This window comes from Montipora foliosa, chromosome 10 (assembly GCF_036669935.1).
Source record: "Montipora foliosa isolate CH-2021 chromosome 10, ASM3666993v2, whole genome shotgun sequence".
Classification (NCBI taxonomy): domain Eukaryota; kingdom Metazoa; phylum Cnidaria; class Anthozoa; order Scleractinia; family Acroporidae; genus Montipora; species Montipora foliosa.
In genome coordinates this window covers 23,497,865-23,515,796 of record NC_090878.1, presented here as the reverse complement: position 1 = coordinate 23,515,796, position 17,932 = coordinate 23,497,865, and the positions used below count along the sequence as shown (strand labels likewise).

At 40.6% G+C, this 17,932-nt stretch overlaps 2 protein-coding genes across 3 annotated transcripts in view; one reads left to right on the top strand and one right to left on the bottom strand.

Annotated features, from left to right (window-relative positions):
* Positions 1-3,610, top strand: part of LOC137972985 (uncharacterized) — a 47,120-nt gene extending 43,510 nt beyond the window's left edge. For both annotated transcript variants that reach the window (XM_068819684.1, XM_068819685.1), the window contains exons 20-21: positions 1-9; positions 1,863-3,610. The exon at positions 1-9 is cut by the window's left edge and continues 610 nt beyond it. In XM_068819684.1, the coding sequence (XP_068675785.1) occupies positions 1-9; positions 1,863-2,008 (155 nt within the window). In that variant the 3' untranslated portion in view covers positions 2,009-3,610. The remainder of the gene's footprint in view (positions 10-1,862) is intronic.
* A 128-nt stretch (positions 3,611-3,738) lies between these two features.
* LOC137972986 (carboxypeptidase D-like) lies at positions 3,739-17,895 on the bottom strand. The gene is made up of 5 exons (XM_068819686.1): positions 17,072-17,895; positions 13,172-13,423; positions 11,488-11,793; positions 8,408-8,526; positions 3,739-5,695 (listed from the first exon to the last, which is right to left on the bottom strand). Exons 1-5 carry the CDS (start codon positions 17,858-17,860, stop codon positions 5,116-5,118), a joined length of 2,046 nt encoding a protein of 681 aa, XP_068675787.1. The 5' UTR covers positions 17,861-17,895; the 3' UTR covers positions 3,739-5,115.
* Positions 17,896-17,932: the final 37 nt, after the last annotated feature.

Below are 17,932 nucleotides of genomic sequence, written 5' to 3'. Positions count from 1 at the left end.
TTCCATTTGGTGAGTGTGAACGCTGAAGTGTAGTAAAGTTTGTTATGAGCTATCCTTGAGTTAATATTTCAAAGGCTCAAAATCGAACTGGAGTTAATTTCATGTCTGTGCCATGAGTTGTGACGGAAACTAATCGCAAAGAAGAAAACACCAGTCAAGTCCCATTCTGAAGCATTGAAATGACATCGGGCAGTCGTTAATAATGGGAAATGCATGTTGTTTCTTTGTCTTTTAATTAAGAAATATTGATCCAGTCGAGAAGCTTATGACTGGTATCTCAATTAAAGTGATTGTCTCCTTAGACCCAGATAGTCCTATTGTACTCTTTCCCGTGTAAATTCAAGGGCTGAAATATCCAACTGTGACGTAATCGCAGATAATCGCACATCGATTCGCTCAGTTGACAATAGCGACTTAACGTTAGGGAGCTTACGAAACGAGGACGACGACGGCTACGAGGACTTTATTTAAAAATACGAGTTCGCGTTATTTATATCGCTGCGAAACTATTTCATGTCGTTTCGCGTTAAAAATGTGTAGTAACTGTTGAGGAATTAAACTGGTACGAGTGGGTTGGAAGCGTAGAGAGAGAACTGAAAATTCATCGTCATGTGCTAACGTCCTCCACAAAACCTTGAATTTGGTCATTTCACGTCGTCATTTAGGAGATGACGGCAAAGAAATGTACCAAAATGTATAACGCACGGGCAGAGCGTGCAGAACCATTGTTTTTGCTCACTAGACCTATTGTTTTGTAGCGTCGTCGTTGCCGTCGGCGTCGTCGTTTCGAAAGTTCCCTAATGTACGACGGCGACGTCGACGTCGACGGAATATAACTTTGCACTGTCGTAAGTCTTTCGCGATTATTCCTTGTAGAGTAGGGACGAAGTATCCTAAAAATAAACTGGTTCGAGCTATTTCTGAGTAAAAATGATTGGTTCACATTTGAATGCTCTAGTTGTTGCGAAACCTCAAATTTGATTTGATTTCTCGTTGTTAGAGCGAGTTTCAATCGAGTGTCGTAAAACCAAAACCAAAGTAATTACTTTGGCCAATCAAAAAGGACGGAGACAATCCGGTAAACCAATCAAAACTCGAAGTAATTACACGTAGCCGACACAAAGCGCGGGAAAATGTGCACGCGCGAGCCACGATTGGTTGAAAAAGTGGCGCGAGAACTTTGAACTAATCACTGAGTGAAGTAATGCAAAACCAAAGCAATTTGCTAATTACTTTCGACACGATTACTTTTCCACAAATGAGAAGTGTTTGAGTCAGATATTCCAAAACATGGCTTCCGTCCAGTCCAACATCGTGATCCAATTTCGACCAGTCATTTTTGGCTGCTTGGTTAGCTCGTGAATGATATAAAGTTGTGAAAGTCATCATGTGATCGACAATCCCCTTAGCGTGTTTTGACAGCTTCGGCACGGTCAACGCACTTGTAAGGTCACGTTTTTAATCTTTTCCATGACTATAGCCATTTCATCCAACCTTCATAACAGTGTTCAAACTGAGCAGGACTTAAGAAACAGAAGTTGCCGTTTTGTCCTTAAAAGGTTTCCTTTGGACAAATGATTTGTTACTTTCGCGTTTTGGATATGCAGAAGCGAATATAACTACTTTAACGGCCAGTTTGGACGTCAAAAGGTTAATTAATGGCTACACCAAGCTACTCTAAAATCCGAGGGTAAAGAAAGAGAAAGATGTAAGAAGAGAAGATATAAGATATATTTCAGTGAGTGATTAACCCATTGGCACTCAGGGGTTCCCTGGCCGGTTTAGGCCGGTTTGGGCATCAACGTGTAAATGCAGAGTCTTTTGTTTTCCTCATTAAATGCTGTTCTTTGGTCTGTTTGCAGGTGAACAAATCGTTGGACCGATTAGAGGCTCGATCAGGGGCTTTGTGGGATACGTGGAAACGACTGTTGAAAACTTCGACCTGCTGATTGACTTACAGCGGCTGAGGTCTCAGTCTTCTCCCGCTCATCCGGACGACCAAGTCTAAACTTGAAACAAAACATTGTGCCAAAAGATAGCCGCTGCCATGATGCGGATACACAATACGAGAGAAATCTCCTGTCCTACCAATACCCACCCACCCCCTGTGCGTCAGCGCCACCAAACCGAAAGAGATTTTGTATTCAATGGCTCGTCTCGGAATTCGAGATGATAACTGCATGGCGAGGTTTTAATTGAATATGAGAGGATTCAGCGAACGATATTTGCTGAGAGAATGTGCACATGGCAACAGTGTGAGTTGTACAAAACGGATGTTGTTGGATTTTGTTTCTCCATTTGAGATTGAAGGAAATTTGATATTTTGTCTGTTGAAGTTGTTTTACGAGATTTAAAAGAAAATCTCGGGGCTCCTTAAAGAAAGACGTTTTAAATAATCATCATATTGATGTTGGACTCGGAGCCAATCCACGAAAGCACTCCATGGCTTTCTGACAATGCAGGCAGATTGGAAAAGCTGACAGTGTGTAGGCCATGTAAAGCGCTGTTTTCACAAAAAGACTTCTCATATGAACAAAGAAAGTTGAACTGAGCTCTGCAATAAACCGTTAAGCTTTTTATGCTCATAATTTTAAAGTGCACCTAAACTCAAATATTTTTCGTTCCTAATATTAATCTCCCCATCCAAAGGAAACATATGTCAGCATTGTTACCAAGAATTTCGCTTTTTCTGTGCCTTGTAATCTACGTAAACTTGACAGATCTCAGTAGCAGCAATTTGGACCTATGGCCGTGATGCGAAAGGCATGGGTCTATTTTTTGCAATGCAAAGCAGTTTGTGACGTAAAATCGAAAGCAGCTCCTTCGTGGGTCCAAATTACAGCCAGCTTTGACAACTTTAAGCGTCTTGCTGGCAGATAAAAAGCGAAATTTTGAGGGAACAATGGTAAAACATGTTTCCTTTCGGTGGGGAGATAAATAATGTAGACGAAAGATTTTTTAGTTTAGGTGATGCGTTTCAGGTGGTATATATGAACGACTAGAAGTGGCAACTCGTTGCACTTTTTTAGAGGCGAGGTTTTACCTGAATAATCCCCGGAAATTCAGCTGGTTTGAATCGGGGGACGAAATGATGCCGATATTTAATACATGCCTCTAGCTAGAACTGTGTCGAGGAACTTTAAGGCCTTTTTTGAATAGTTCAATTTATAACCTGCCGAAAGCCAAGCCACACACATGAATGTACCTTCGGAAGAAAGCGGGAAAGCACACCTCTTGGTGAAGCTTGGTGATACTTTGAATCTTTTATACAGAATACTGTCAGCAGAATTGCCCGATCAGCCAGCTCGCACATTACCTAAGATTTATCAGTAAATACCAAACCAGCGAGTTTTTTCAACACTTTTTTCTCTACTTGCACCAACACTCGGGAGAAAACTTGTTCAAACTGTTACTGCTACAAAAAAGAAATAAGATCCATTTTGCAAGCAACTTCCGCTGTGCTGGTCACATGAAGGAGCTTGTCCCTGCTTCCTCCGGCTTAGCATGTGTCTTTTTGCTCGACTAAACGTATTCAAAATGCTCAGACACTATATTTTTTTAATTCGTTTAGGTAATATGAAGAAATAAAATTCAGTGTAGGGATGAGAAACTCTATTTATTGTCGTTTTCGCGAAACGTATCCTCGTGAGGACTTAAGTTTTAAAATTCCATTCAAACAAGAGTCCATATTACCCAAGAGTAAGAATCTGGTACCAGGTTTGTCCCCATCAGCGTCTATTATTAAACGATGATTCGCGGGAAAATGAACAATTAATAGACCAAATCCGCTAACTCAATGCTGTACCCAATTCAAATCTCCCGGGCTTAAGATTCAATGAACATTTAAATGATATGGAAATATTTGGAACAAAAAGTGTTTTATTCCTAAAGGGTGTGAATTGGTTACAACATTGAGACTGAGATTGAGATTGAGACCAGGCCAATTTGGGTAAATATTACTCTTGGGTGATTGTCTTGATCCAAGAGTACGAGGTAAGAGAGCGAATCCCTGTGTCCCATGGTAATTATTTGAAATCTATTTTTAGATCGCGCCCGTGCTGCAAAAGGTTATTTTTATCTGTTGTTACCATGACAGCGCGGTCCACTTGCAAACCAACTGGCTAATAAGGTGTCGTCTTTGAAATAACCACGAAGTGTGATGCGGGACTAAAAATAGATCTCATATAACTTTCATCGGAATAAGGCCAAGTATGGGGAATTCGCTCTCTTCATATTCACTTGTTCCAACTAACTGTTCACTTTCCTCTGCCGTCAGTCACGTGGGATTTGATTTTTTATTTCCTTATTTTCTCTGCTACCACAAGTCCTGGGACATGGTGTCCTAAATTAACGATAACAATAAACTCAAAGCAAATTACGAATTAACGATAGTTGTTAGTTCCGAGAAGAGATCGTGTTGCGCGCGGAGAATTCACAGCGCCCCTCCCCATTCTCCGCGCGACTTCGAGGCTCGTTACTTTGCCTCTCGCGCAAACAACACCACCCGCTACACAGGTTAAAAGAAATGATTCCCATCAGTATGCTCACGTTGTCATCAAAACCTCAAATTTGGTGATTTCACATTGTTACGCACCGGACGTCCTGGTATAGGGGCATTCTCTTTCCCAGAGTGCGCTTTTCTTTTGGTCAGCTTCAAAGAGCGTGCTAGAACAAGGATTCTGGCCACAGCCGAAAATACGCGCAGTCGCGGTAATGATTTAATGTTGTCATCGTCGACGACCCTATTGTTTCAAATTACTGAGAATGCGCAGAAAACCGGAAGTTCGTGATTCGCGGACTTCGAAAATACTCTATTATACTAATGCCGGATATCACGTGAATCTTCTGATTGGTGCCAAGCTTCAAGTACACCAAACAGGATGACTCGAGTTTGTGAAACAGAAATGAATTGTTCTCTTTAGCAAACCGAATTGGGAAATTTAAAATCCGTTATTTTTGGTGAATGAAAATCGCCCCTTTGTTACTTTCTTTTAGCTGTCCAAACCAGGCTTCCTCAGGTACAAGACGAATTAAATAAGTCTCAGAGTCTTACGCTTTCATATATGAAAAAAAAAATGTAACTAGCATGAATCTCTATAGTTACCGCTACGTTATTTAATGCTTGACGGCTTTGCAGTCCTTCAGTCGGAAAAAGTAGCCTCGTTTCGGAGAACTGTTGAAGTAACGGACGCCTCTGTAGGTGCCATCCGTACCCAGTTTATTATCAGCTGACAACTCGACACCTGCTATAAGATGAGGGTCATCAGCTGGCATTTGTGGCAAGTGCCCCACCCATCTCAGACTTCCGGTTATCAAGGACTTTTTCCCGGAAAGGCGGCAGGCCACGGTCGAGCCAATCAATTTGGCGAACCGTTTGTCTGTTGGAGGCGGCTTGGCGGGGATAACCTTCTTAGCGACTTGCGGTGGTTTCTTTTCGACAGCATTGTGCGGATTTGATTTCAAACCAGATGGCGTTTTAGTTTTGTCGCCTAGCACATCTGCTTTCGGCTTCATTTTCTCCGTTTTCTGGACCGCGGAAGGTTTGGACACTATTTCGCGCTTGTCGGGAGATGCATTGCTTTCCCCACTCTCTCCTCCCTCACCTGACATTTCGTCAACTTTGATCCCCACAGTTGATCCGTCTTCTCGAGAATTTTCGTCTTCAAGTAACTGATCTTCAAGAGAAATCCTGGTCCTTGAAAAGAGGAGTTCAGAAATAGAGATCAGTCCATAGCATCTTTCTCAAAACACAGAAAAGAACTAACCACACACTGGCGTACAATTTGGACATGACTATTTTCAGGAACTCATCAAGGGGACCTTCTATCTTCCATACTTGGCCCATTAGTCAACCCTTTTCAGAGTAGATTTATTTATAGCACTCCTCCCTTGGGAGATTCAACACACCCACTGCTGTAAAAGCCAATCAAAACAGAGCTATCTCAGCGTCAAGGGAAATGGGATGCTGCTTTTTTTTTTTTTAGAACAGAATAGAATTTTGTTTGCTCAGTTCATAGTTAATGTACAACTTAGATGATACAAACAAATAAATAGATAAAATAATCATAACTGCAAAATTAATTGATTAAATACTTGAGTCTAAGAGATAAATAAACTGGTAGGCTTTCGAGTTAGTCCCTAGCCATATCGAGTTGATTTTTTTTCTGTAGTTTAGGGAAATAATGAAGAAATAATAAAATGAAAATAGAAGCAAAGATGACTATAATCTTTAAATTATAAGTAAACGATTAGTGCTGGTTCAACAACAAGAAGTGCTTTTATTTTGTTTTAAATCTTGAAGAGGGTATGTTTTTAACATCTTCAGGAATTTTTTGCCATAGATCAGTAGCTTCGCGGGAAAAACCTGTTTCCTCTCCGTTCCCCCCCCCCCCCCCCCCCCCGGAAAAAAAAAAATTCAAAAAAAAAAAAAGGAATAATAATAATTATTATAATTATAATAATAATAAATATTGGTATAGAGACCAAGATAGACGAACTTCAGAAAAGTGTTATTCTGAACACGGCAAGGATTCTTAGGAAGGTCCTAGAAGTTTGAGGAGACTTGTCACCAAGCTTCCTTGAGTACTGAAGTTCCATTGGAAATCCAATGTGCGAAAACAAGATAATAATAATAACGGTAGTCAAGGAATGAATGGAGATAGAGGCTTTCCTTGATGAGCTCCTGGTATTTTCGTACTTTTCTTTATCAAGATAGTGCCACAAGGACAACCACATAGCCGGGTAAGTCATGATCAGTCTTATCACTAAGCAATTAAATATTCCTTGTCTTCCGCAGATTTAAGCAGAAGCCCATTACCCTGGAAGTAGGATATTTGTTCGAGAAATAACCGAATTTGAATGAATTGCCAGGAAAAGATAAAACTTGAACGTCACCACTCGCGTCCTCCACATAATTAAATTAAGGAAATGACACAAACAGCGGTGATAAACATTGTATTCCAACGATTTTTTATAAAACTTTGCGTTTCGTATGCTAGTCAACATACATTTTCAAAAGTGACCGTTACAATTTTTGAAAACTATTTAACAATTATTCGCCTCAGGCTCAGTAGTAATACACAGGTGATTATTTCAAAAAATAGAAAAAAAAACATTTCAACGCGAAATCATCTTCACTTACAGTGGTAAAACGACTACTGGCAGCCATTTTGTCCGTTGAGGTGATTATCGGCTGATAATCCGAGACAGCGAGCTTATATCGTAAACATTAGGGGTCTGGAACCTAGACTGAGAAAAATGATCTGCAGCAGTACGTGTCTAGACATAATGAGGAGTAATAGCTAAAACAGCAATAACTTCTCACTACTAACATTGACATTAAGGGAAGGCTTTATTCTCTAAAAAAATGCGTTGGAATACAATGTTTATCACCGCTGTTTGTGTTATTTTCTTAATCAAGTTACGATGGCCTAAGAACAAGAGTTTAAATTAAAGGAAATTAAGAAACGGCGACGGCATCGGCAACGACCACTCCACAAAGCAATAATTTCATTGGTTAGTAGAGGAAAAATAATCGTGCTGCACGTGCAGCAAAATTGAATTTTAGCGCATTTGGTAGTTTGCATAACAACAACGCGAATCACCAAATTTGAAGTTCTGATGACAGCGCGTGCGCAGAAATGTAAACCTTTTATTCTCTATAGATGGTTTTTAATCACGTGATGAGACGGCCATGTTGGTGCGCAAAACAATAGCGTATAATGACTCATGTTTTGCATAACAACAGAGTCAAATTCCCAAAAGACTTTTTTCTCTATTGTTCTGTGCACCAACGTGGCTGCTGTGACGTCACGTGAAAACCATCTATAGTCCACTTTACAGTTGTGTGCTTAGTTACCTGGCCTATGAATAAAATTGAGTGTAGAGTTGACTTCGCTTTGATAGAAACCTCATTGCTTTTCTTACGTAAATTCAAACTAATTAGCATGAGAACAACATCATTAACATAAGAAAAGCAGTGAGGTCTGTATCATAACAACGTCATCTCCAGCCTCAGGTTCATTTAAAGGCCCGGTAACCAAGGTCTATTGTCACTCTGAATCCCGGCCTCACGTACCAGCTTTATTTTTAGGGCACTTACCCATATTGAGACGAACTAAATGAGACGCTTACTGTTTAGAGCGGTTTTCAATTGAGTGTCGAAAGTAATTAGCGAATTGCTTTGGTTTATGATTACTTCACTCAGTGATTGGTTCAAAGTTCTCGCGCCATTTTTTCAACCAATCAGAAGTGAAACCAAACTTGAACCAATCGTGGCTCGCGCGTGCACATTTTTGATTGGTTCAACGGACTGTCTCCGTCCCTTTTGATTGGCCAAAGTAATTACTTTGGTTTTGGTCTTACGACACTCATTTGAAAACCGCTCTGGGAACAATTAGCGACTTACTTGTCTGTCATTCCTGTGTAGAGCTGATGTTTTTCCTCCGGTTGCTCCTCTCTATCGTTGTGAGTTGCTTTGGCAATGTGTTCCCTTGGATCAACAGTGTCAGTTAAATAGCCTCCGGCCTATACCATATAAAACAATTAAGCCTTCATTAATTAGGGCGTTTTTTAAATAAGTGTCGAAAGTAATTAGCGAATTACATTGGTTTTGCATTACTTCGTTCAGTGATTGGTTCAAAGTTCTCGCGCCATTTTTTCAACCAATCAGAAGTGAAACCAAAACCAATCGTGGCTCGTGCGTGCACATTTTCCCGCTCTTTGTGTCGGCTTCATGCAATTACTTCGAGTTTTCATTGGTTTACTGGATTGTCTCCGTCCTTTTTGATTGGCAAAAGTAATTACTTTGTTTTTGGTTTTATGACACTCATTTGAAAACCGCTCTAAGCACTTGTTTCACTCTTACTTGTTGGATGTGAAAAGGCGGGTCTAAAACACAGGTCACATTCCACAGGTCAAGTCTAGGAGTCTCTGCTCCAGTGATGAACAACAAAGCCAAACGTTTCCCTTAGACTTGAAACAACATTTTTGGAGACTTATTAGGGCTAGGAGGAGACACTTTTCGTGTTGTTTATTTGTCTATAGCACAGTGACATGTACCCTGACCTGTGGGATGTATCCTGTGTTTATAGCCCAGGAGGCTTGAGTGCCCAGTTGGCCATAACCAATCTCATATCCAATAAGCGCGAGGGAAATAGTTGCTTTATTTAATTTAATAAGTTCTGATCGTTTGGTTTCTCAGAAAATTCGTTTCTCGCCTTAACTTCAAAAGCCTGGCAGTACTTGCCGCGACGATTCGATATATCAGCTGATAACTGAGAAATCGCACATTCAATTTCACAAGCTCGCACGAGCGGAGCACGCAACGAGGCAATGGGTTTATCAGCAAAAATGATAATTATGCACGTCTTGCACGTACGTTTTACGCTTTTTTTTAATTTCTTTGCCGTTTTCATCCCGACAACGGAATGAATTAACCAAATTTGAGGTTATGTGGAGAACGTAGGCACCCGACGATTGATCAGTCTATTTTTTTTCTAAACTTCCACACCGTTCATACCGAACTGTTGGCTCCAGCCCAAAGGTCAAGGGAGAGGTCCTGGGAACGAGGTTACGTTCATAAGGACCTTGATGATCCCTTGTTCATGATAATTTTATTCCTGGAATGTTGGTACACACTTTCCGTGCCGGACGATGTGAAAAAACTGTTATAATAAGGCTAAGTTGCATTTTTGGATGCGTTTGCATATCTGTCGTCGTCGTCGCCTTTGCCCTCAGTGGGGAGTTTAAGAAACCACGACGGCTACGGCGACAAAAATGTCGCTTCAAACTACCGTCGTTTTCACCTAAGCGTGGACACGTCACGAGGAAAACATGCTGTAACTGATTGCAAATATGACAAGTTTTCTATTCAATCCTTCGAAGTTTTAGGGATATTTATGCAAGTTTTCCTAGAATAGCAGCAAGACTGGATATAAAAGACTTTTTCTAAGAAATTGACCCTGATCTGATAAAGTATACTACAAATTCGTTCAGTTAAAGTATCGTACGCAAAAGTTTGCTAATGTTAACGGCTGCCAAACTTAAACTTCAAAGAACATGTTTTCCCGTCGTGTGTCCACGCTTAGATGAAAACGACGGTATTAGTTTGAGCTGTCCTAAGTGTTTCACGATGTTTTCATCTTGTTTGTTGTACAATATATACCAGATTGGTACGTATGGTTTTGAAGCAAAGAGGGAGAAGGAGAGATTCACTGTTGTTTGTCAACGTTGGCGTCAAAACCCGAAAATTGGTCATTTTACATTGTTGTTTTGACGAGTACGGGAGAGAAGTGTTTACAATGATGCGTGCTGCACGCGCAGCACCACCTTTTTTTTCCCCTTTTAACCAATAATATTTCCGCTTTTTGGCGTTGTCGTTGCCGTAGCGGTCGTCGTTTTAAACTCCCTAGTGAGAAGCGCAAAACTTGCAGCGTCCAAGTTTCCTTTCCCTTATACTGAATTTCACAGAATATGAAAGTCATATTTTTTCCTTTCCTTGTTTTAACAGACTAGTCCATTTTATAGCCGGACTAGCCCGACAATGTACATATTTTTTTAGCACTATTGACCAACCGTGATATGGACTGCGGTTATGGATATCAAGCGCGTGATCGTTATTTTACCTAGGTTGAATACGCACTCTGATGAATTCAAGTAACTTTTGTGAAGCCTCAGTTAAGGCTAGAGAAAAGTTAGCTTCAGTTTAGGATTACCTTTGGTTATTATACATGGATACCAATTTATTATAGAAAAGTAAATAATGAAAAGATTTGTGCTGGGTTGAGCATGCTCGTCGTTGTAACGTAGTGGTGAAGATACGAGACTATCTATCGGGAAGGTCCGAGTTTCAGTACTGGTAAGTTCATAGTACAGTTCTTGGTTCCCTTACTAAGTTATAATGGTGAGACTGAATGTATAACTCTATGAATACAGAAACCGATAGGACGATACGAAAAATTGAGAAGATCCGTAAAACAGAGCTCGAGGAAGCTATAGGTGTTTCCAATCCTTTTTGGGGGATTGATAGCTGCTTTAAACTGAGTAGAGTGCATTGTCAACCTAGGTAAAATGAGGATCGCAAATATAACCTAGATAAAAACCAAGACTGTATTAGATAGGAGTGTTGTTATGGCATGGGTGGGCTCCTCAGCAAAGTAACAAATGAGTCTATTTTTAGAATACCTGTTCCCGCGAATATCAGTTGTTATGTCCCTGAAAAAACATGACAGAACCAGTCACGCGTGACATCGCTTCATCTGATTGCTTAAAATTGGCGGCCCTTTGTTTGTTTCGCGCGCAAAGTGTATGTGAAAACAAATAAACCCATTTGTGACTGTGCTAGAGCAAGGCCGCAAAGTGATAGATCAACACTTTTATCTAATTCACTCTTGATAAAAACGGATTCAACCTGAGCCCGGATTTGACCAACCACACATAAGTGTGCATCAAAAAGTAGTTGTTTGTAACTAGGCAGATGCTACTTACCATAACCCTATCCAACAATTCGTCTTCGTTTACCGCAAATGACAATTGTGTTTCATCCTCCTGGTTTGGTTTGAGTGTAAAATTTAATATTTTCCCTTCTGATGCACGTAACTCAATGAGGTGCGTTTGAGGTTGGTAATTATTTGCCGTGGCCGTGATTTCATAGGAACCTGGAACGAGCAATCGCCAGTAATCTCCGTCCTTTGCGGAAGTGACGTCATGCCGGCGATCAGCGACGCTAATGGTTGCATCAGAAAGAAGCTCCCCTTTGGTGTTTTTGACGAATCCGCTGACGCCATAATGCACCTTGATTACGAGAAGTTACGAATAGATGTAAAATAGTCCGTAACATTTTCTAAGTATTGTGGATCTACGAGCAGTAACCCATAGTAAGTTTCAACAGTGTAATGGTAAGATAAATGAATGAGTACAGACGCCTAAACAACTGACGCTAGTGACTATTGTCAACGGACCATGCGTCATCAGGCGTGCGAGAACCTTGGTGACAAGGGAAGCGATAGCATTTTGTTCAGCTGCCTTGTTGAATCACAACAACCTCTACATCCACTAAAATATTTCAATACTACAAAGAATTCTCCTTTTAACCTTTTGGTTTTGGTTAATCTATTTTTATTAATTAATTTTTTTTATTTTGTATGTTTTATTAATTTATTTATTTACTTTTCTTTTTCTTTCTACTTTGTCATAGAAAGTTCCTCCCTACTAATAATCTTGTACTCCTGATTGTTTTCGACATTAATTAAAAGTTTTTATTTTCACACACAGTTTGGTTTATTTGTTAACCCCAACTTGAGGTAGGGAAATTGCCTTGCAATTTCCTTTCCCTCATTGTAACCATGCTACCATAATTTTTGTCTATGGTTTCCCCTCAACTCACCATCCACACACACAATATTTCCCCCAAACTATCTGCTCTTAGTGAATGTTTTAGTTAGTGGAGAGGAATCCCTTCTTGTAAGGAGGATTTTTTTGTCAACACCATTAAGGAAGCCACAAAGGTTGCTAGTGAATCTGCTGCCATTATTTGTAAATAAACCGACCTTTAACCCATTGACTCCTAGAAGTGGAGACTTAATAGATTTTACTCTAAGTGTATAATGCCAGATGATTTTGCTCATCAATGGGGGCGATTCAAGAGTCAATGGATTAAGGGCGTGGCTGGTCTGAAAAAAGTAGTCCATAAGTTTATCACTTCCCGCGACTGATAAATATTCATCCCCTTTTCATTGACTTTACAATACATTACAATACAATACAATACAATACACAATGAATTGACCACTCCCCATAGGGGCTTTTTAGGGCCAATGAAACACAAACATGACAGAACAGAACATTCAAAAACAACTGTTAAGAATCCCAACTGGCCGGAGGCAAACCACTAGTTGGCTATTTACAAGTGCAGCTGGGAAGTTGAACCAGGGACTACAAGGAACAAATTCAACGAGTAGTAAGAACGGGTCTTGAACCTGGGAACTCGGGATCTCAGGGCAAGCGTCCTAACCACTGGGCCGCACTGTCACCTTTAACTTCATCATCATCATCATCATCGTTATCACCATTTCATCATCGTGTTACACTTCTGAACATTTTTAAATTAACAAATTTGCTTTGCCAATGATAGAACGAGTACTGAGTCGAGCCATAAAAAAACAAGCCATACCTGTTGCAAGAGTTCTACCAGAGCCTTCCTATTATCATTCCAATATTTATTCAAGTCGCTGTCTTTAGGAAACCGATCACAGCCGAGTTCCAGAGTTATTTCAAAGCAGTTCGAATGAACGTAGTTGTAGTCCTGCATGCCTCCCGAAAGACTAGACCAACTGGCACCATTCGTGATGCCATCTATGAAGTGCTCTTCCTTAAGGTCGGTACAGTTCCACTTCGGATTGGCCAAGTGCATTATGGGGTGGACCTGTAGAACAATGATTTGCAGTAAAGAAGTAAAATAAGTTACAAATATTGTTCATAATGGAGGTCACTTAGCTATTAAGCCTGTAATAATTATAACAATAATAATAATAATAAGAAGAAGAAGAAGAAGAAGAAGAAGAAGAAGAATAAGAAATGACGAGCTTAACAGAGAAATTGTAAGGATGTCGAACGTGAAAACCGTACAGGTGTAACAAAAAAACTACATAACTAGGCACAACAAGGATTTTGAGGAAACTATTAGATTTCTAAAGTAAGGAGGTAAACTCTAAAGGTCCTCTGGTCATAGGCTATGACTCGCTCCCTTAAGAAGTATATCGGTATAGGATTAGCCAGTGCACAAAGTAATAATACTAATAATAATTTAATAACTTCTATTGCGCTTTAACAAGAGGACTTAATAATAAGTATAATTAAGAAAGTATATGGTAAAATTAAATAAAAGCTTCCTGAAAAAGGAGCTCTTCAACTCACTCAAGTTTAAAAACAACAATGATTAATGATGTGCAATTTGGTGGGCAAACTATTCCATAAGCATGGAGAAGCTAAAGCAAAAATGTGGCGCAAAGGGCAAAGGGTGGGAGGTGTTTTCCCTTCAAATGGCATGTGAGATTTTCAGAGACTAAGACTTAACAGTAATTAATTCTGTAATATAAGGTAAAAGATGTGAAGTCTCTGTTACGAGCCTAGAGAGGCCCATCAGGCCGGCGTTTATCTGAGGTTTCTGTAGCATGAGGCGACTAGGAGTATTAATAATCCCACCTGGATGGGATGCTAGTCCATTGCAGGGTTACCCCCAGCATTTTCGCTGGTACCCATTTATACATCTGGGTGGAGAGAGGCACCGTGAGAGTAAAGTGTCTTGCCCAAGAACACAACGCAATGTTCCCGGCCAGGACCCGAACGCGGACCACTCGATCCGGAGTCGACTGCACTCTAAGCATGAGGCCATGATTCACTAATACATGAAATTCCTTTAAAGTTAAAATAACTTTTTTTAAAACTAATACGCGATGGTACTAGCAGCCAATGAAGCAAATGAGGTACAGGTATCGCAGAAGAATATTTGCCAATATTTATACAAAGTCTCGCTGCATAATTCCGGGCACGCTGCAGTTTGACCATCTATTACTGAAAAGAAACAACACAAGCGAAATATCACATGCTAAGAACTAACACCACCTTGCAGGAGGCAATCAGGTGTATCTTTTCTGTTTCCCCTGAAGAACGGCTTCTCTTGTCCTCATGCCATAGGGAGTTTGGTAGAAACGACGAAACGATGACGGCTGCGGCAACGAAGACTTCATTCAAAATATAATTTTGCACTATAAAATTGAATTTAAAGAATTTCACTTTTTATTAATTCCGTCATGTTCTCCGGGTACAATACGGGCGACATTTCCTGTAACTGTATTGATCCTGACGGTTTTGAAGAATAGGTGAATGAGAAGAAAACTGCTGCCCGCTGATGTTGTCTTCAAACCCTAATTTAATTATTTCACATCGTTTGTTTGCAGAGTGCAGCAAAGAAATGTACTAAAATGCGTGCTGCACGTGCAGCACGACCAGTTGTCCTCTGTAAGCCAATAATATTCTTGCTTTCTGGTGATGCTGTTTCTGTAGCCGTCCCTTTTGTCAACTTAGCCAATCAATATCCGGTGTCTCTGATTACGTCACATGTGCATAAATTAACTTTTAAATTTATGCGGGAAATAGCAACCATAAATAACCATGCCTATATGGTTGCTTCTAGTCTCCTAGACAAAACCGGCCACTGGTCAGCCTGCGCAACCACATGCAAAGCCAACGCTGTTACGACTGGCTATGCCTCCAGAGTCAAATAAGGCAATAATGACCGTTTTTACCCACGACCATTTAATTCGTACTGACGAATTACGCCTGTGTCATTTTATATCACGGAAAACAGTGTATGACGCAAAATCCGTCAGAAAAATGTATTAAATTAAAAGCACGATTACCGATTACCAACAATGACCTCAGATGATAAGCTCCCGGATGCCTTGATTTACCTCACTAATAGCTGTGTGCAGTGAAATGGCAAGGTCATGCGAGATTCGAACCTTGTTATAGCCGCGAATCGCGAGTTTTCGAAGATAAATCAACTTGTTCGCGAGTCAAACATAAAGACAATACTATTGAATTCTGGCCGCCTTGCGCGATGTTTTAGTTATAAAGTAAGCATAAATGCAGGATGCATGTTGGTAAGAGAGAAAAATAGTGCTCAACAGGGCGCCTGTGCTCGATTATTTGCCAATTTGTAGGAATGAGGATCGAAGGAAATTCTGCTTCGACAGTGGGTTATACTAAAACGGTAAGAAAACATTCCACAAAAAGGTGATTTAAGCTCAGCAACGATTACAATATTTTCGGGCGCAAATCCCGCGCGAGTTGGTCGAAGGTGAATAGTTAACAATGATTCCATGAGCGCGCGTTGGATATGAGATGGTAAATAGCCAACGAGGCGCGTAGCGCCGAGTTGGCTATAACCAGTCTCATATCCAATAAGCGCGAATGGAATAATTGTTTTATTAAATTCCCTGAACTCCAAAAGTTTGGAAGTACAAAACACGAGCGAAAAAAGGGAGAAAATCCCAGCGAATCGAAAAAACTTGATGAAGATGCGATGTTGTGTAATACCTAGTGCTCAGACAGACACAGGCTCATTACAAAAATATTTCTTACCTTTTCGGGTACTTCTAAGCTTCGAAATGCATCCAAACTTTCCACAAAAACGTTTTTTTTTTTTTTTTTTGCTTTAGACCAGGAACCAGGAAAATTTCGCTTTCTGACGTAAAAAATTTTAGTTTAGCAACGCTAAGTGCAATCATATACCATATAAGGTCAAAATAAGGTATATGAGCTGATAACCGAGATTGAGTGAACCAATCAGAGCACGAAAATTGCATTATCCGAGGTTGAGAATTTAATAACAAAGGATATTCGGAGTTTGAATAGTCAATCAGAGCGCGCCTTTATCGCTATCCCCTCTTTTAGTATATACCAAAAGAATCATGTTATTAAGATCTGCCTTGACAGATTTCGTCGATAGCGGGAGGGTCACGCGTGGAGAATTGCACCCGTCATAGTCCGTGACTATTCAGGCTCTCCAGTTTTCCATCCCAGCGAAGGTCATGTGAGCCCCTCTACCTGCCCAATCTTCTCTCGGCTATTTCTCCTCTCGCATGATTCTCGCCGGCTGCTGCGAAAGCTCCCAGGCTAAAACAAATCACAGAAGATGCGACTTGGCGAGTCCTAGTGTTGCACGCGAGTCATGCGCTAGTTAATTGTGGTCATGTGCACCGTCCCGAAACTTTTCAGGACTTTTCTTGGCTGGTGTCATAATTCCCTCTGTATCTTACGAACGGAGTGGTTAAATTCTTTAACTTTCACAATCATTTTACTTAATTCTTGTCTTTTTAAAACATCTTGAAATATCGGCTTACCAAAACAAGCGATTGACAGTTTCGTGTACGACTTTTCGGGCCCGACAAGTTTTCGGAAATCCCGAGAAACTGGTCCCATGTCTCGTAAATTTTGTTTGCCTTTGAAAGTACCTGTTTCGATGCCTTGGACTCCTACAACAATATTTTGTGTACTAGCTATGCCATACCTGTGAATATGTTTTTGCCAGTCGCCTGAACACATCATCATCTGGTGTAGCACTGTAGAGACTCTGTCCCGAAGGTGAATCATCATACGGATAGAGCGCTACTAAAGCGCCACTGTGCAAGCTCGCTGATAACACAAATGGATATTCTTTGATCCAATCCATCACCGCTTTCACCTCTGATTGCGGCGGACCTGTGGTACTCGGAAAAAACTGATCCGGAAAATTCCGGTTCAAGTCAACTCGATGCGCATTCGTCTTCCCAATCAGTTTGTTCCCTTTTCCTCGAACAGACGCCATCTCATAACCATCTGGATTCATACTTGGTAGAATATGAATTCCTGTTGTCGTTACGAGTTTCCTCACCGTCGAATCAATTTCGTAGTTCTCGCAAAGGTATTTGACAAGCTGTAATAACAGCTCCCTTCCCAATGCCTCATTGCCGTGAATGTTACCAATATACTTAACCTCTGGTTCGCCCGGCTCATGTATTCCAGGATTGTCTGAAATCTCCATAACCCACAACTTTCGGTTCTGCACGCTGTATCCGATGGAATACAGCCTTGTAATCTCCGGATATTTCTTCGCAAAGTACTTAAGAAACCAGGTCATCTCTTCATAGTCGTGGTGTCTGAACTCATCCACATTTAAAATCTCGACTCTTGGTTCTTGCGTCGGTTCATTCTGTTTGGCGTCTCCGTGAATCATCTCCATCATCCGTTTTAATAAGGGATTGCTGTTTACACTGTGAGCAGTTAGAATTAAAGCTAGTAATAAGACAACGCCGTGCATTCTTAAAACGAGGAATAAGGAACGGCCTCACGAGAGCGAACAGAACCCTCTTGCTGTGGGAAAGATCTTGCT